General features: G+C 37.7%; 1 protein-coding gene across 1 annotated transcript in view; it reads right to left on the reverse strand.

Annotated features, from left to right (window-relative positions):
* COL28A1 (collagen type XXVIII alpha 1 chain) overlaps positions 1 to 20,907 on the reverse strand; it is a 159,246-nt gene that overhangs the window by 87,706 nt on the left and 50,633 nt on the right. The window contains 6 exon segments of the mRNA XM_060305008.1: positions 277 to 345; positions 1,101 to 1,209; positions 8,212 to 8,279; positions 11,116 to 11,184; positions 15,299 to 15,366; positions 18,691 to 18,760. Of these exon segments, the coding sequence (XP_060160991.1) occupies positions 277 to 345; positions 1,101 to 1,209; positions 8,212 to 8,279; positions 11,116 to 11,184; positions 15,299 to 15,366; positions 18,691 to 18,760 (453 nt within the window).

Consider the following 20,907-nt stretch of genomic DNA (forward strand, 5'->3'; position numbering starts at 1 on the left):
GTTTTTTAAATGTCAATTTGGCTGTTTATTAAGAAAATGTGTTGAACTCTTCCTCTAAGCTGGGACTTAATGACAGATGGTAGGAAAATGAAAATGAATAATACATACTTGCTGTCTTACAAAAGTTCAAAAGCTGGTATCCATAATTTTAAGCCAGAAGTAAACACCTTTGACATAGCAAGAATAACATCAAATTTCTCCTAAGATGGCTCCTTAGTATCAGGACCAGAACTCAGGCAGTCTGCTTCCCTTCCCCTACCACTGTCAATTCCATACCTTGAAAACAGGTTGTCCTTTTCCAGGTGGTGCTTCAGGGCCTCTTGCTTCTGGAAGCCCCGCTTCTCCCTAGAGGAAATGGCACTGATGTCTTAGCTGACCCTCCATAGACAGTATGTACACACCCACCTTGTCTCTTCTTACAGCCAGTAGTCTCTGCTGAAATCCTCCAGTACAGACCAGACCTTCACTCTAGTCTCAAAATTAAGTTGGAAGTTTACCAACTTGAATAAATTCATATCAAGCTCCAGTTTAGCTCAGGGCAGCTGAAATACCATGAAAAAGTCCAATTTCCCAGCCAATTGCCAAAGCAATAAGCTCACTTTCTTTTGGCTCTTCATTCAGATTTGGTAGTTTGTTTTTTTAAAAAACAAGAAAGACCTTCAGCCTTTCCATCTGCTGTTTTCCACTACTTATATTGAAAAATGAGTATTTCAAATGTCAACTCAAAATACTTCAGGAAATCTTTATAGTAGCCTTACTTCCTGAATGCATTTACAGACTCCTTTCGGAGGGAAAAAAAAAAAAGTGTTTTTCTGTAAGTTTAAATAAAAGTGCTTTCTAGGAATCCCAAAGGGACTAGGTCACTGGAGGATACCATGGCCAAAATACCAGAGAGAAGGCAGAGGGTGTGAGATACTACTCAGGCTTTGAATTGGCGCTCTTTTATCTGAACTAAGAGAAAAAGGAAATTAAGAGTTGTGGGATTTTTTTTTTCTTGAAAAGACTAAGTTTGTCTTGAATGGTTTAATTTGAGCTTCTGCAGGGCCAAGATACAGTGTGGTTCAATAGTTTTACACCAATAATATGAAAAGCAATGTTACCTTCTTCCCTGTAGCTCCTTTTTCTCCCGGTACTCCTGGCTGTCCTGGGAGCCCGTGCATGAGTAAAGATTTTTATTTCCCAGAAGTTCATATTTATCATGGAACTCCCCTTTGAGGTACTCGAAATTGGTCACATCTTGTAATACCTGAGAAAAGCCTATGAGCAGGGAAATCTGAATAGTAATTAATAGTCATTAAACTATTTGGCCTTGGGCAAGTTCCTTAACCTCTCTGGGTCTCAGTTTTGGGTTATGTTGTTTGTTATGGGTTAAATTGTGACCAGCCCCCTCCCCCAAAAGATATGTTAAAGTCTTAACCCTTGGCACCTGTGAATGGACCTTATTTTGTAATCAAGTTAAGATGTAATCAAGTTAAGATGAGGTAACTAGGGTGGATCCTAATCCAATGTGCGTGGTGTCCTTATAAGAGGAAAACATAATGTGAAGACAGGCACATATGGAGAACCCCACGTGAAAACAGAAGCCAAGATTAGAGTGATACAGCTGCAGGCCAAGGAATTCCAAGGATTGGCCACCACCAGAGGCCGAGAGGCAAGGAAAGATTCCCTGTAGGTTTTGGAGGAAGTATGGCCCTGCAGACACCTTGATTTTTTACTTCTAGCCTCCAGAACTGTGAGACAATAAATTTCTATTATGTTAAGCCACAGTTTGTGGTAATTTGTGACAGCAATCCTGAAAAAAAACTAATATAAAAATGAAATAAAAACATTGGGACCCAAACGTTGCTTCCAAGTCTAATATTCAATAATTCTACTCACTTTCCAGTTAATTTGTGGTTAAGAACAAGTCCTTTAAAATGTTCAGAGAAAACACATGCTACTTTAAAACAGTATACAAGTGTCCTTACTGCATTTATTAAGAGCAAAATATATTGAAAATAATTGAAAGTCATTTCAGCTAAATTATAAAAACTAGTGAAGTGAACCTAAAAATAAATAGAAGGATATAATAAAGATGACAGCAGAAAATAATAAACTTGCAAGCAAAAAGCAAGAAGAGTAACAAAATTAAAAGGTAATACTTAAAAATACTAAGAAAATAAACTTCTAACAGTAATGATTAATATTAAAAAAGAAAAGTCATAAAAAACAGTATTAGGAATGAAAGGTGAATATAATTATATACATAATAACATTTTTTTTGATCACAGAAAATTTCTGTGACAATTTCAAATATATTAGAAGCATTATAAATGGATAATATTCAAGAAAAATATAAATTACATAAATGACATAAGAAGGAATGAACAAACTAAATAAACCAACCATTAAATAAATTGAATCAGTAATTGCAAGTCTGGAACTTCCTCTCCCTCCCAGATCACAGACTTAGTTTTACAGTCAAACCTTACCAAATTTTTAAACATCTGAAGAAGAGATATTCCCTCTCTTATACAAATAGTTCTGAAAATAGAAAAAGAGGGAAGTCTACCCAATTTATTTTATGAGGCTAATAAAACTTTGATTTAAAAAGTCATACAACAAGATAAGAAAACAAAAATCACAGACCAGTCTCCCTAAGAAAAAGAATGCAACTTAAGGTTCTCGTCAAAATGGGGCAGGAGGGACTAGATTTAATTTCCCATCTGATGCAACTAAAAAAGCAGACAAAATATATGAAACAATGACTTTCAAGACATTAGACACTAAGTAATGAAGGATAATAATTCCTGAGAGAGGGGAAACAAAATAGGTGAAAATTACAATTTCCCAAGTTTACTGTTTGGGTAAAGTTCCCAGGCCATGGTGCAGGGAGAGAGAACCCAGGGAAACATCAGAAGTCTTTCTAATTTAAGGAGACAAAGGTAGGAGTCTGGGTAAGCCAAGGTATCAAAAATTCACACAATAGATTACCAGAGAGGAAGGATGCCATGGTGAGAACTATGAAGATCTGCTGTGCATCCACCTTGAGTATTTAGCTGAATACTGTTCAGCACAGAGTGAAGAAACTACCCAAGGCCAAGAAAACAACCAGTTTAAAGGATCAGAGAGAACTGACAGCAGGAGAGATACAGTGCCTGCTCCCAGTGGCAAGAAAGAAAACTTCTCAGTGCTGAGGGCATAGATTAGAGTTCTAAAAAGGGTCATGCCTCAGTAGTGGGGAAAAATTAACCCCAGACTAAATGCTGCTTTTGTCCCACCTAATAAAGCTTAACAGCAAGACCAGAATGCTCAAACTGTTTTCAAGTAGTATAGAAGCATCTAAGAACAAAGCACAAAAATATTTATACGAATACAGAAATATCTAACACCTAAAAAGGTAAAATTCACAATGTTTGGTAGCTAATCAAAAATGATCAGGGATTAAAGAAAGCTGCAAAAACTTGACACAGAAAATGACACAGGTGATAGAATTCATATATAAGAACATTAAAACAGTTACTGTACTGCATTCCGTATGTTCAGGAAACTAAAGGAAAGTTAAAACTTGTTAACAGAGATATGAAGGGTATAGAAAGACATAAATTGAACTGCTAGAGTTGAAAATTGCAAAGTATGAGATAAAAATACACTGGATAGAATTAAAAGCAGATTAGACATCACAGAAGAAAAGATAAGCAATCTGAAAGATATAGCAATAGTAAATGAAACACACAGAGAAAAGAGACTGAATAAGAATGAGCAGAGCATCTGTGAACTGTGAGAAAACTCCAAGCATTTAAATTTAAGTGGGAATTTCCTGGGTGAAGGCTGAGGGTGGGAAATATTTCAAGATATGCTAACCTAATATTTTCAAAATTTTATGAAATCAGTAACTCATAGATCCAAGAAGATCAATGAAACCCAAACACAAGAGATATGAAGAAAACTGAATTAAGGTGCATTATAATCAAAACCAGTGATAGAAAAATCTCAGAAGTAGCCAGAGAAAAGACATTATGTAATGAAACAAATGTATAGATCACAACAGATTTCTCATCAGAAATAGTGTGAGAAGACAGTGGACCAACGTCATGAAAGTACTGGAAAAAAAAAGAAAGAAAGCCATTAATCTAGAATTCCATATTCAGTGAAAATGTAGACAGAATGCAGACTCTTTTGGAAACCAATTTGGCAGTTTCTTGAAAAGCTAAATATTTATCGTATGACCCAGCCATTTCACTCCAAGGTATTTACTCAAGAAAAATATAAAACATATGTCTATACAAAGATGTGTACATAAATGTTCATAAGAGCTTTATCTGTAATATTCAAAAGCTGGAGAAAACCAAAATTTCCATTAACAGATGAATAGATGAACAAATTGTGGTATATCCATACAATGGAATTCTATTTAGCAATAAATAATAACAAACTATTCATAAATGTTAAACATAGATTTCAGGGACTTCCCTGGTAGTTAAGAATCCACCTGCCAATGCAGGGGACACAGGCTCAAGCCCTGGTCCGGGAAGATCCCACATGCCGTGGAGCAACTAAGCCCGTGCACCACAACTACTGAGCCTGCGCGCTAGAGCCCGCGAGCCGCAACTACTGAGCCCACGCACCACAACTACTGAAGCCCACTCACCTAGAGCCCATGCTCCACAACAAGAGAAGCCACTGCAGTGAGAAGCCTGCGCACGGTAATGAAGAGTAGCCCCCACTCACGGCAACTAGAGAAAGCCCGCGCGCAGCAACGAAGACCCAATGTGGCCATAAGTAAATAAATGAATTTTTTTTTTAAAAAAAACAACCTACAGCAAATGTCACACTTAAAAGTGAAATTTTAGGAGCATTTCCTCTGAAGTCACTTCCTTTAAACGTTGCACTGGAGACCCTAGCAGTGTAAAATGATAAAAAGTGAATAAGAAAAAGAACTAAAAAGGAAGAGGCAAAACTGTTTTTATTTTCAGACAGTATGCTTATGTACACAGGGAGTAGAAAAGCAAGAACCTTTACAAACAATTAGAAATAAGAGATTTTATCAGCTGGCTGTGTACAAAAATCAATATACCAAAACAAAACAAGACAATAACAAAACAATACTTTTCCTATACACCTGTTATAGTTAATTGGAAGGTACAGAAAAAAAACAATTTACAATTGCCAAAATTTCTCCAAGATACCTTTTTAACTAAAAAAGTAGAAGATCTTTATGGATAAAATGACAAATATTTTCCTAAAAAAAGTAGAGAGGTTTACTCTGTGGTTTGAAAGACTCAATATTTAATCCAAAGATTCAATGCAATTTCAAAAACTCCAACAGGATATTTGTCAAATTTGACAAGCCAATTCTAAAATGTATATGTTAGAATTAAGAATAACCAGGGAAGGAGATGAGAGTATTTTCTCTGTGGATGATAAAACATTATAAATCTATCATAATCAAGACAGAGAGGTAATAGCACTGAGAGATATAAATAGTCAAATGGAGCAGAATAGAGAACTCAGGCACTGATCCTCACAAATATAGAAACTTGATATATGACATAGGAGGTATTACAAATCAGTGTGGCAAAGATGGGCTACTTAATAACTGATGCTGGGATATTTGGTTATCCATATGGGGAAAAATAGACTCCCTACATTGCCCTATCCACAAAAATAAATTCCAAGTGTATTAAAGACCTAAATTTTAAAAAGTAAAACACGGAATTTTTCAGAAGAAAATACGTAAGAATATATTATGACTTTGGAGTCAAGAAATGTTTTTAAATAATATTCCAAAAGCCCAAACCATAAAGGGATAGAAACACATCAAAATCTAAAACTTCTATTGTATATGCTGAAAAGTACTCTAAGTGAAAAAGACAAGCCATGGCCTCAGAGATTTGCAACCCAAATAACAAAGGACTATTATCCAGATATATAAAGAACTATTAATTAATAAGAAAGGAACACCCAACATCAAAAACAAAAAAAATCAGTATCTACAGGAATTTACAAAAGAGAAAAACCGAGGTCCATTAAGCACACAAAAACTGTTCAGTTAGTTATCAAGGAATAAAAACTGAACCAATGAGATGTATTTTTACACGCTTCATACTGGCAAGAATGTAGAGAAAAGAGCATTTTCACCTGTTGCTGGAAGGAGGGTAATCTGGTCCAAACATTTTACCCATTGTTTATTTGGGCAGGATTTTCACAGTATCAAAATTGAAAACTTGCATACTCTGTGATCTTCCAATCCTGCTAATGAGAGAAACTTGTATCCTTACAAAAGAGGAAACCCAGAGAATGTTTATGGCAGCATTGTTGGCAAATGCACAAAATGGAAAGCAATTTAAATGTCCATCAAGAGGAAAGCATAAATTTTAAATGAGGTATTCTCATACAATATAGTATCATAAAATAATTAAACTGAATGAATGAAAGGCATATAAAAACACAAATAACTAAGGCTGAGTATAAATATATTGCAGAATGATATATTATGTAAAGTTCAAGAATACAAAAAAAGCAATATATGGCTTATGCATAAAAACATATGGGAAAATTATAAAAAAACTTCAAAAGAATGATAAACACCAAATTCATGATAATGGTTACATCTGGGGAGGGAAGGGAGGACAATAGGATTGGGGAGCACAGGCAGAGGCCTTCAGCTATATCTGTAATGCTTCTTCTTAAAAAAATTCTAGATATTTGATAAAGCTGGGTTGTGGAATACATGGGCGTTCTTTGTTATTCTCTATAGTAGTGAGTATATTTTAAGTATTTCATTTTTGAAAATGAGAGAAGCTTAAGATTATATATCCATCTAGTGCAAGACTGGGATTTGAACTTAGGTAGTCTAACTGCCTAGTAGCCTTGTTACTCTATATGGCCTCTCTGAAAGTGGCATTAGATGACGTAATATGTATATATACATATATACATACTATAGACATGTATAGACATAAATATAGTATATATATGTATATACACACATATATGTACTTAGCATATTTAGCACATTGTGTGACACATCAAAATCATTCCATAAATGGCAGCTATGATCACTATATTAGTACATTTTGCGTCTCTTGCAATTATATGTTTATATATATATATAATGTATATTTGTTTTAGACCTGTGTCTTACATATTCTTCTAATACCCAATTCTCATAAGAATCATGTCAATGACAGCAGAACAATGATGGATTTTAACGCTCAGCATGGCTTGCCAGATTCTATATGCCTGCAGAATGAGTTATAGAAATTGTGAAGGGTGAAATAAGGATTCATTTATTTATTCAACAGCACTTATTGAGTACCTATTTTGTCCCCCAAACTGAGGATTCAGTAACAAAGAAGAAAAAAAGGAAACAAAATCCCTGCCCAAGTGGGGTACCACTGTCCAATAGAATATAAAGCAAGCCATATATGTAATTATATTATTAACAGCCACATTTACAACATTAGAAGAAACAGATAAGTACAATTCTAATAATATACTTTACTTACTCTAATACAACCGAAATTTTGCCATTTCAGTATGTAATCAACATACAAATGTATTAATCATATAGTTTGCTTTTTTTTTTTTTTTGTACCAGGCTTTGTAATCCAGAGTGTATAGTACATTTACAGCACACCTCAGTTTATACCAGCCACATGTCAAGTATTCAGTAACCACTTGTGGCTAGCGGCTGCCATACTGGGCAGTGCATTTCTAAAGGGTGTAGTAAGATGAAAAGTAATTCAAAAAACATGCAAGTTGAGGTAAGTGGTAAAAAGCAAGGGAAACGAACAGTGTGCTTTTAAATAACAGTCTGGGGTAACAGTAGTGGGGTGGGCATACTTTATATTTAGGAAATGAATTTTGAGGAAGTAACTTTTGAGCTGAGATCTGAAGGATGAGAAGGAGCCAGCTACAAAACAAAAGGAGGGAAGTAAACTTTACCGAAATTCTCCTATGCTTTTGTAATATGGCAGGCAATAATGTTCTTAAAGAATCACTCTGTGCCGAAAGAGGACCTCTAATGCTAATAAACAAATAAAAATGTAAACAGTCATCACTAAAATAAACTAAGATTTTGGTTTTTCTTAAACAATACGAGTTAAGCATCAGCCTCTTTTCTGATGAAATAACAGGTGATACATACATGATATGTATTGCATTTGGATATAAATGAAACTTTACATAATATTACATAAATGCTTCCAAGCAGCTTAGACAACTCACTTTGGACCTTGCACTCCAAGGCCCACTGGTCCTCTAGGATCTGTAGGTCCTATCTGGCCTACTTCTCCCTAATGAGGTAAGAGTATTTGAAGAGTATTTGAATATAGCAGCAAAATAAAAATAATATGTACCTACCTTTGATCTCCTAAGAGCAAAACATATCAGCAAAGTAAGATAAAACTGAGTTTCATATGCTCTACTCACATACATGTGTATATGTGCATGTATCTATTCTGTATCTATTCAAATATAAATATATTTCAGGCATATATATATACATATATATATATATTTGGAAAAGATAGGCAGTTATATTCCAGAGTAACTAAAATTGACACGTGAGAAGCCAAGGTTACTGCTGATCAAAAGCAGTATCATAACCAGAGAGAACAACCTGAGCTTTCACCATTGGGCTCAAATCAGAAATCTCAAGGACTTTAACTGTATTCTATTGAGCTACTTCTCACATGGGACTCTCGAAGGAATCTACTGAAAGGGAGGTACTTTCAGAGGAGTATTTATTTAACAATGATCAGTGATTCTTTGAAGCAACATTAAGGACAGCTGGTTAAATAAGTGTCTCTCCCCAAGGGATAAATAATAGTTCTAATTTAGAAGGTAATTTGCTTCCAAGTTCATAGAAAATTTTTTATTTGCCAGGTTATTTCTGACTCCATATCTTTATATTTTTATTTTTATAAATTTATTTAATTTTGGCTTCATTGGTTCTTTGTTGCTGCGCGCAGGCTTTCTCTAGTTGCGGCAAGCGGGGGCTACTCTTCGTTGCGGTGCATGGGCTTCTCATTGGTGGCTTTTCTTGTTGTGGAGCACGGGCTCTAGGCGTGTGGGCTTCAGTAGTTGTGGCGCGTGGGCTCTAGAGCACAGGCTCAGTAGTTGTGGCGCATGGGCTTAGTTGCTCTGCGGCATGTGGGATCTTCCCAGGCCAGGGCTCGAACCCGTGTCCCTGCATTGGCAGGCGGATTCTCAACCACTGCGCCACCAGGGAAGCCCCTGACTCCATATCTTTAACTAAACGTTTTGGTTTTGGACCTATTGTAAGGAATGAAAACTAGCCAGCCCACAGGTAACCTCTACTGATATTACTGCTTGAGTTTCTAGAATAGGGTCTCACAAGTAAAAGTAATAAAAGCAGTAAATTAAGATGGTGTAAATATAGTCCGCCACCTTGGTAGCCACCGGTTCTGTGTCTGTGGATTTGAAACTGAGTCCCCATAAAATTGAGTTCCTCTGTTGAGTTTGTGATTAACCTCTCTATCCAAAACTTTATTCCATTTCTTGTCTGCCCTTTTCCCCTTAGAATTGACTAGTATGAAAGAAAAAGGGGATTGAAATCGAGTAGGACCCTGTGAGGCCCTCCCAGGTACAAAAGCCCCTCCATTTCCCCCATTTCTTGTTTGTAGAAAAAGGCTTTAATTTCCTGGGCCTTCCCTGAGTTCTAAGGAGCAGGCACAGGCAGTTACTAATTAGTGAAACGGGGGAATGCAAAAACAGAGGAAGAGGGCTTCCCTGGTGGCGCAGTGGTTGAGAGTCCGCCTGCCGATGCAGGGGACATGGGTTCGTGCCCCGGTCCGGGAAGATCCCACATGCTGCAGAGTGGCTGGGCCCATGAGCCATGGCTGCTGAGCCTGCGTGTCTGGAGCCTGTGCTCCGCAACGGGAGAGGCCACAACAGTGAGAGGCCCGCATACTGCAAAAAACAAACAAACTAAGTAACAAAAACAAAGGAAGAGGAGTTAAACAAAAAAAGTAATGACAATAGTTCAGTGATAAAACAGAGTACTAGTTCCTCCATAAGGGACAGACATAACAATCTGATGAATATCCCTGAGTTGTTCTTCAGGAACTAAGATCCCCCTCCACCGCCTGCCTCTTGGCAGAAGCTTGGCATCTCTGACTCCATATTGTACCTATCTGTTCTGCTGCTTTAACCTCTGAGTCATAAGCCTCTGTTCAGCCCTGCATGTAGACATGTTAATCACTAAAGGGACTCAGGTCAAGATTTGTGCAAACAGTCCCTTACTCAAAACTTACCTCCCACGAGGAGATAAGGAAGTATGAACAAAAATAACGATTGTCTTATCAAGATTTATAGGAACATCGGGAACAGATTCAGGTCAACTGAAGTCAACTAACCGAGAACAAAATGTTTTCACAACCCTCCTCGGACCCTTGCTGGCGCCCAGATATCTGTGGTCGTCCTTCTCTCTTGATCTTAACTCCCTCCTGCTTCCCCCTTCCCTAGCATAAAAGAAACTTGAATTCTACCCCAAATTAAGATGGTTCTTTAGGACATTAGTATGCTATCTTCTTGGTTTGCTGCTTTTCCTCTCCCCAGCACTGTGTCTCTTGACTTACTGGCCTGTAGTGCAGCAAGTGGTATGAGCTTGGACTCGGCTGCAGATTCAACCAATCTTGGATGGAAAATATTCAAGGAAAAATATTCCAAAAATATCCAAAAGAAAGACCTGAATTTGCTGCATGTTGGCAAATATTTACATAGCACTTACATGGTATTTGGTATTAGCAGTTATCTAGAGATGATTTTTAAAATACAGGAGGATGTGGGTAGGTTATATGTAAATCCTACACCATATATATAAAGGACTTGAGCATCCTCAGCTTTTGGTATAGGGAAGGGGGGTGGGAGTGCTGAAATCAACCTTCCAGCAGATACTGAGGGATGAATGTAAAAGCTTCTAAGAGCATAAAGAATACATATAACATGTTCTAAACCATTAGGAATGCTAGTACATTTTACATTATATAGAGATCTCTCATTTTTAAGTTCATTTCCTCTGCTGCCTTCCAAATGCACTGGCCACTGACCAGAAAACAACAATCAGAATATAGATAGATTAAACTCTTCTCTCATTTAGAAAGTTACCTTGGGATCAGGTGAGCCTTGTCCTGGGGGCCCTTGTGGACCAGGTGGACCAATAGGACCTTGGATTCCCTTTAAAATGAAAATTTAAAAAATAATATTAGTGAAATTAAGAAGAAATTTAAATAAGAGTAGTTTCAAATCTTCTAAAGTAAAAGTTTAGTTCACATCCCATAATTGATTACTTATACTCAGTTAATACTTGTTGAATGGGTGGCAGAGGCTGCTAGTAGAACCATAATATGCATTCTACCATTTTTCCACAGTAAGAGAATTTTTAACTGGCCTGCATGGCTGCCTAGAATAAAGACCATATTTGCTAATCCCTGGTGCAGCCGGGTGGACTGGATGCTGGCCAATGGGATGTGAATGAAGTGATCTGGGCAATTTCTGGTTCATGCTAAAGGAAGGATATGCCTTCTCTTTCCTTGTTCCCCTCCCCCTTGCTGAAGTGAAGACATAGTTGCTATCCTGGATTATGTGGATGAGGAAAGCACCCTTGGAATGTCAGACTAACAAGAATGAAGAAGGCTGAAACTCTGAATTCCCTGACGAATGGAGCCAACACGCCAGCTTGGAGTTTTAAATAAGAGAAACAAAAAATCCATCTTATTAACCTATTTCACCTCAGTCACATGCAGGCAAACCTGTATCCTAGCTGTACCAAGCAATATCTCTCAGGATGTGAAATTGAAAATTTGACCTAGGCTCTAAGAAGCGATAGCCTGCAAACACCAAACTGAAGAACGGTCTAATACTTGACTCTCATTCACATTGTGGGTATAAGAAGGGAGAAGAGACAGGATGTAATAAGGTCTTCTTTGGAGAAAATAGCCTCATAAAGTGTTTTCCTTGGAGAAAATGGAAGGGGTTTGGCTTGCTTCTCTCTTTCCCACATTCTAGACAGGGAACATTAATGAAACGACTTGGAGACCTTGATTTTTATTTTTGGAACACAATGGACCAGTGTCTGACTCATGCCTGAGCAAGTTAAAATGGGCTGTGACAGCCAGCAGAGGGCTGGGGTGGGATCAGCCTGTGCATCCAGAGTTTGTCGGTGCAAAGGACCCACGAGATTTTTCCTGTGGCCCAGATGTACTCTAGATGCTTGGAGTTGACCTGGAACTGCTTTGAATCCTGTCCAAGAGGACCTAGAAGAGTAATGGAACTCCAACAGAGAGAGTCAGTATAGAGTAAAGCCCCAGAAAAGCAGAGGCTGATGGGGAGAAACAGCTGGAGGGAAAGAGTCCTTCATCCATGTCCCAGGAGGGGCAGTCTCAGGGGCAGTGCAGGAGCCCCACCAGGAAGAGTGTCAGCATCAAACATCTGCCAAGACCAGAGGACCCAAAGCCATCTGACAATAGACCAGCCAAGAAAGAACTTCCATGCCTCCTGCCATGCTCCCATCCTTGATTCAGCCTGGGAGGATAAGAAGCACATTCCACCCCATGGACAACAGATTCTCCCTGCAGCTCGTACAAGATAAATGAAGATTAAAAGGAAGATTAATACATTGACTAGATAGTTTTTATTAGACAATTAAAACTGATTTGAAACTTAGAGGTGATCCTATAACTTATTATTACCTAAAAGTGATAAGGAAAGTCTGTAACCTGCTGGTAATTTTTTTCTGTGGTAAGAAAAAGAAAAAACGTTACCCACTGAAAAAAATTTAAAGTGATGATGAGAGAAAAAACTAAGATTTTGTTTTGTTTACACCCCACAGGCCATGACTGTGCAAATAATGGTTACAGATACATGATTATTTTATTACAAATGCTATCCCATTTTCTCCAGCTAGATGATACAACTGTTTGTTCATTTTTGTTGTTGAAGATGAAGCGGTCTAAACAACTTAAGGAAGCTGAGATTCAGTAGTTATGTTGAACCATTATAAGAAGGAATCCTTCCTGACTTACACAACAGTCTACAAGTAGCATGCAAGACCCCCCAAAATTCAAAGGATATGTGTGCATATACGTGTGTACACAAGTATATGTGGTTATTTATATTTCGATTCATTTTTAAGAGATTTGAAGTAGTCAAGCCTCCAAATATTTAGTGAAAATCTGCAGGCCACTTGAGAAATACTGTAAACATGTTGCTGGAAACAAGTTCCCCCAGAAACAGATGAGTGGGAAAATTAATGTCTATAAGATAAATGGGAAGATCTAATTATAACAGTAATTCAATGGGTAAACATGTTAAGTTAAGAATAAGAAGAAAAATGGGGAACTGCCTGTATAGAGGTTAAATTGAAGTCGAATTTAAATCACTTGTCTTAAAAAGGTAAACAAATTCTTTTCTTGTTCAGACAGTTTACAAATGACACATTCCATTCAATTTCCCATCCAATAGGGGCCAGCTCCATATGGTCACATATGCCCTAAAAGGCTTTTCTCTTGGAAAAGAAGAGAAAACAAAAGTCAAAGAGGTCTTTTTGTTTTTCCTTTTGTTTTCTTTTCAAGCTGTAGAACAACAGGTTCCACCAGGAAACAGTATTAAAGGCATCAGGGAGTTGCAGGTGGGAGGTCCAAGATTCACAGGCCATCTGGAAAGGCTTGGCTTTCTTCGAACCTCATTTTCAGCTTCACAGTGGTGACTCAGCACCAGGAACACCACAAGGCCCAGGATGTGACAGCGCTGTCACTTCCAAGATCAGAAACTGGCTGAAACGGTTTTGCTGAAACCAGCAAAAAAACTACAAAGTCTGAGAATGCCTGGCAGCATAGTCAAACCTTTGTAGTCCAAACAAACCAGCTCTTAATTATTATCTAAATATTATATAAATATTTATCCTGGCTTCTTCTGCACCCTAATCCCCCTAATGTATTATACTAGGACCTCTACCGAGGGGAAGGAAATAGAAAAAGGAGTAATACCCAACTTGGCTGTTGCTTGGATTAACAACAATAAAAATACTGATTAATTAGAATATGATTAGAAATAAACTCAGAGTTAATGTCAACAGTGAGATTTGGAGTTATCTCCTTTTTTATCCTTCCCTTCTCTCACTACCCTAGATGAAGGAAGTACTATTTGTTTGCTAAGCAACAGAATAATTCAAACCATAATCATAAATTTTAATCAAACTGTTTTGCCACTTTCTACACAGGAGGACATTCAGCATAAATTTGGATTTGTTGGTCACTTTGATTAAATGAGATTATGTAGGTAGATAGTACTGTTATATTATCTTCACATTATTTCTTTTTTAAAATTAATTAATTAATTTACTTTTGGCTGTGTTGGGTCTTCGTTGCAGTGCGCGGGCTTCTCATTGTCGTGGCTTCTCTTGTTGCGGAGCACGGGCTCTAGGCACACGGGCTTCAGTAGTTGTGGTTTGCGGGCTTCAGTAGTTGTGGCTCACGGGCTCTAGAGCACAGGCTCAGTAGTTGTGGCGCAACGGCTCAGTTGCTCCGCGGCATGTGGGATCTTCCCGGACCAGGGCTCAAACCCGTGTCCCTTGCATTGGCAGGCGGACTCTCAACCACTGCGCCACCAGGAAGCCCTCTTCATATTATTTCAATCTAACAAAATTGCCTTGCTTTTCCAAAAGTTGTGATCAGAAGAATTTGGAAGTCATTCCAGCCATAAATTTAGACACAGCCTCACAGATCTTTCTTTTGTTCTGACCAAGAGCAGCCAAGAGCTATTTGTAAACTCTATCCGTGGTTTGCTTCTGTTCAGGAACAATGCTCCCTCAGTAAAGTGGTTCCCTCTGATTCTGGTCCTTGTTTTAAGTTTAATAGTTTTTTAGATTGCTACGTGGCTGGGGGTGGGAAACACTAATCTACTGGCATCAGAAGAGAGTGGGATTTCATCATTCACAAAGCTTCAAGGGAAAAAACACACACAAACCAACAGGTAAATAAATTATCACTCCCAAGGGAAACTAAAAATATAAGCTAATGCTCCAAAACTCTTGTCCTGTAAATTAGGCTTTAATGTTAAAAGTCACAACATCAAGAAACATACAATTTATTTCTTAAGTCTTTAGAAGTTCTAAAAACTAAAATCTCATGAAACCATCTTATCCTTCCCTACATGCACTTTTGGATATATATTCCATTGCAATTTCACTATCAAATGTTCTTATAGCAGTTTGCAGTACTGGCCTTCAGTGAACACCAGGTTTAAGCCAGAATGTTCTGTACAAAAGGGAAAGAGAGAAAGCGTCGATTACCTGTTCCCCTTGACTCGCAATTCCGGGGATGCCCATTGGTCCTTGGGGTCCCATAGATCCCATATCCCACAGTGTAGAAAATAAGTCAGAAGTATAACAACTAACCTCATTATTTCATACTATGCTAATCTTGAATTATGCTGGATTAAAGTCTATCTTTAAACCATAAAGAAGCTCCACATGGAAACTTAGAAAACACTGTTCCTTTTAAATAGTTTGTAGTTCAAATTTGCCAAAATAGTGAAAGATGTTTTCACTATTTGGTCTAAATTGGTGACTCTTTGCCCCAGTTTACATTTATTTTTCACACAAGAACCCAGAATTCCTGAATTGTTATTATAATGACACAAACCCTTCTTGCTAGGATCATAACAGAAATACTTAGAAGTATAAAATTCATAGGGTGCAAGAAAATAAATATTTGAGAGAGAAATTAAAGAAAAATATTTTTTAAATTTCTAAATACCCTTTCCCTCCAAATCTTACTAAAATGCGTTTTAAAAATTAAGAAATTATCTAAGGTAAGTGCAGCAAAATTAAAGAACCTCACCTTCTCTTTCCAGGAAAAAATTTGGGACATAAAGTGAGAGTTATCAGTAAGAAGAACAATACCATTCATCCATTCTCTGTGTGTTTCAACAAATATGTGTTGAGTGTTCATTATGTGCCAGGAACTGTTCCAAACACAGGGAAACAGCCGTGACCAAAACAGTCAAAACTCTCTTTCCTCATAGAGGTTTCATTTTTGTAGAGGAAACAGAAGATAAGAAACAAGATGGATAGGAGAAATTAATGGTATGTTGAATAATGGTAAGTGCTAAGGAGAAAAATAAATGGAGGGATGGGGAGACAGCTGCAGTCTTGGAAAAGGTGACCAGGGATGGTCTCACTGATGAGAGGGAATGAGCCAGGTAGAAACTTGGAGGAAAAGCATTCCTGGCAGAGCAAACATCCAGTGCAAGGGTGATGCCTGGCAGATTCCAGAAATAGCAAGGAGGCAATGTGGCTGGAGCTAGTGAGCACGAGGGGAAGTGGTAGAGAATGGAGTCAGGGAAGTGTGGCAGTGGGCTCAGGCAGAGCAATCAGTAGGGTGTTTTAGGCCATAGTAAGAACTTTGGCTTTTCGCTGAGGGAGATGAGAAGCCACTAGAGGGTTTTGAGCAGAGGAGTGAAAGATCTGACATAGTCTTGAAAGGCTCACTCTGGAAGCAGTACTGAGAGCAAACTGAAGAGATGTCCCTGTGAGAGATGATGGGGGCCTGGACCAGGCTGTTGAGTGAAGGTGGTGGGGAGTGCTCAGATCCTAAATAGATTTTGAAAATAGAGCCAACAGGATTTGTTACAGATTGAGAGGACCCTAGGGTGTCTTTGAGGTTTGTGGAAGAATAGACTTGTCATTTATGGACAAGGAGAAGACTGAGATGAAGCAAGGTTGGGGGAGGGTATACCAGGAGCTTAGTTTTGGATATGTTAAGCCTGAGATGCCTAAAATAGACATCCAAATGGAGGTATCAGGTAGGAAAGAGGGGCCTGAGCTGGAGACATAAATTTGGGAACCCTCAGTATATAGATGGCATTTAAAGCCATGACTGGGTGAGTTTACAAGTAGATAGGGAAGAGAGAAGGTTCAAGGACTGAGCCCTTTGGAACCTCCAAGTATTAGAGGTCAGAGAGATGAAGAACAACCAGCAGTAGAGACTGATAAGGTGCAGCCAGAGAGATCAGGTGAAGAGATTGTTTCAAGGAGGTGAAGGTCCTAGCAGAGGATGCTACTGATAGGTCAAGTAAGTTGGCAACTGAGAATTGACCACTGGATTAGGCAACATGAATAAATACTCTTCTTTTAATGTCAGTTGTATTTAGACTACATCAGGGTTTACAGACTTTTTCTTAAACAGTTGGATAGGAAATATTTTATGCTTTTGGGTCATAATAAGGTCTCTTTCATAACGAATGAATGCTGTTTTGGTAGTACAAAACCAGCCATAGACAATACCCAAATGAACAGGTGTGCCTGTGTTCTAGTAACACTTTATTTACAAAAACAGGCAGCCTGCCCTGTAGTTTGCCAATGCCTGGGCTAAAATAAATATGTTTTTATAAACAAAAGCACATCGTTAGATCCTACTTTATATAATATTAAAAACCTGAACCTGTCATTAAGACATGTCCTGGCATATGCTTCTCAGTGTTTCACTTTGTGTCAATCCCTAGTCTAAATAAATATCATGGATGGAAACATGTAAAGGACTCAAGTTCTACTTCAAAGCTGGGCTATTCTGATTCAGAACTTGATTGCTTATCATGTGGCAGAGAGTGCACTAAATGCTTTTCATGCTTTATCTCATTTAATCCTCACAACCCTCTGAAAGTAAGCGTCTCCATTTTCCAGATGAGGTTAAGTAACTCCCATTCACACATCTGATCGACGGCAGAAGCAAGATTCAAGTTCACTCCCCCTAACTCCAAACCCAACTCATATCACTCTTCTGCAAATATTCAATAAAATAAGAGAGATCCTCTTTGGGGTATTATTACTTACATTTAATATCTATATTAAAGCTACTTCCTTGTGCTGCAACAATTGTGTGTATTTGAGAGTCCTTATAGAGGTGTTTATCTAGCCTCTTGAATCACAGAATATAAAAGAATAGGAAAGGAAGAAAGGAGAAGGGAAAGGGAAGACAGTATTGATTTGGTAAGGAAATAGCAGATGAAAGTCTTGCAATTACTATGTGACAATGTTCTGACATTTAATGTGTTTTCTTTGCATGAGCTCCAGACGTAAAACCACGAATGCCATTTCAACAACACCTGGATAAGTTAATTTACTAAACTCATAACACAACAGTTCTCTTGTACTCAGTACTCCAAAGGAAGAAAGAGCATCTCACATATTTTTAAGGTACTTTGAAAGTGGAGTTACACCACCAGTGCTGAGCTATTTGAACCAAGAATGGTATGACATCTAAAATTTGTATAATTCACTATTTACCACTGTCTCTACTATTTAAATACAGATGCCCAGAAGAGACAGCTACCAGTAAATAGTAAATAAAAGGAATAAGTGATTCAAGTAGAAATACAACACCCAAGATAATCATCAATGTCAATAGTTATTTTAATATAATATATAATATAATGATATGCTTAGACATTAACATATAAATGACTCCAAACTGATTTGAGGTCTCTGTTTTTTGCACATTTCTTATAACTCTTCCCCTTCTGGCAGCTTTCCCTTGGCACTGGTCTTTAAGGCCTTCATAATTAACTGGATACCTGTGGTGTATGATCATCAGGTTGTACATAGTTCATAAATGTACATACATAAAGAACAATGAAAAAAATAATTGTATTGTCGTCCTTTCTATTATACACCCTTTTGCAGTACCTTGTCCCCTTCGATTGATGGGCCTTCTAATCCTTGTGGGCCAACTGGTGCTTCAGAACCTTTTTCACCCTGAAAGTATATGGAAGGGATATGAATGCACTAATAAAATTTAGGATTTTAAAACAGTTCAAGCATTCAAAGCATCTAAATTCACTGCTAACTATAAATGGGTAATTCTAACTCCAAGATTTGTAAATTGCCAAAGAAAATTAGCATTAACATTCATAAATAGAATCTATCCAAACATGACGCATGCAGCATCACTAAAGTTGGAAAAGCACTCCATTCCTAATATAATCAGATATATCTGGATATGGGAGATCTGATCAATCACATATTATAACTAACAGAATCAGTCTTCCATTTCCTCAACATTTCTATAACTGGATCCATTACACAATGAAAATTTGTCTCTCAGTATATGAAATAATATTTGCTAAGATTGAATTATTTATTACATGTTTTATACCAGAATTTATAATCATTTATTGAAAACTTAGTTTTAGAAGAATTCATGGAAAATCTTCTTGGATATGCTTCCAGAGTCACATGACCTGTGTGAATAGCTCTGGTTGTAATGTAATATCAATGAAGTCATAACACTGTGCATTTGTATGAAAAACAAACCATATAATCAATCAGAAATAGTACACATTTCATGAACCGAGAGCAGAATCAAAGAACATTTGCAGGAAACCTAGGAAACAGGAAAACACACCTTAATGTTCATCTATATTCATCATTTCTTCACTTAAGCCCTACGTCATTGCAAACTAGCCCCAAGAAGAATATACAGAAACCTCCGATTTGGTCTTGCTGGTTGGGGAGTGAAGTGTTCTGACTAATGGGTTCTTCTGATTGTTACCACAGAGTATATTTGTGTCCAGTCAACCCTAAAACAACACTGAATATAATGAGTTCTTTCTTTGATGAGTCAGAGTGTGTTATTATGAAGGAGTGTATCATTATTTCATACAGTTGAAACTGTCACTAAGACATGCCCTGAAATAGGCTTCGCAGTGTTTCATTTATCCCTTTCTCACTTATTTCTTAGTTTTGAAACCCCACAGATGATAAGGAGAAATAATTCTGGCTATTTGAATTTTCAGGTTGTTTGGGCTACACATAAATCGAAATTTACTATGTGCCAAAGAAAAATTCAAGAAATTATGTATTATAAAACTTTCTGAAATGTGGTGCCAAATTGCTGGCCTCTGCCTTCTCATGATGATACTTTGGTTAGTCAAGAGCATTAGTAATGTCCCCTTCATCCGACATATTATTTCCATTTACTATAACAAATTAAAATTTGTTAGTTAACAAGGGCTTCTTTTAAAATTCAGTCCAGCAGTTACAACTTCGTGTGAATTACTTGTTTTAACTAATTGATTTCCCTTTAGTTGAGATTTAGGTTTCTCATAGATAACTGAATATTGATCATGGTGGAAGAGGCTGAAAATGAGAAGCAATTTTAGAGTGTGAGGCCGTACTGAGAAGGTTGGGTCTCAGTGACTCGACTGAATGACTGAAGTGGAAGGTCTTAGACACTTAGAAAGCAGCACGTGCTTCTCCGGGTAGTGTGTATGCATGCATGTGTCTCTGGGGGAAAGGTTTTAGAAAAGAAGAGAAAAGGACCCCAAAGTTTATCCTTACTTACTCTGAAATTTTGTTGATGCTGCCCAAAGTGTCTTGGAAAATCATTTCCTAGGTGGCCTGTGGCAAAGGAGCCATATATTATGGGTAAAGAGTCTAGAGCAGGGATCAGCAAAGTACAGACCATTGGCCAAATTCAGCCCACTGCACGTTTTTTGTAGGTACAGCGTTATGGGAACACAGCCAAGTTCATTTATTAATACATTGTTTAGGGCTGCTTTCATGCTGCAGCAGCAGAAGTTAAGTAGTTGCAACAGATATCGTATGGCTCACAAAGCCTAAAATATTTACTGTCTGGTCCTTTACAGAAAAAGTTTGCCAAGCCCTGGTCTAGAGGAACCTGAGCTCCAAGAATTACATATGGGAGGCAGTGGAAACATTTAAATTCTCCATTGCCAGGTAAAAGGTAGGTCTTGCATAACATTTTGCTCCTTCTGGTAATATGGTAACTCCAATTCCCTCCACCCACCCACGTTTCTTTTCTTATGTTAATGGAAGTACTATGACAAATTGTTTTATTGGACTGTTTCTTCTGTACGTTTCACAAAACAAAGCTGTGGGTA

The sequence above is a fragment of the Globicephala melas genome, chromosome 9, assembly GCF_963455315.2.
Source record: "Globicephala melas chromosome 9, mGloMel1.2, whole genome shotgun sequence".
NCBI classification, from domain to species: domain Eukaryota; kingdom Metazoa; phylum Chordata; class Mammalia; order Artiodactyla; family Delphinidae; genus Globicephala; species Globicephala melas.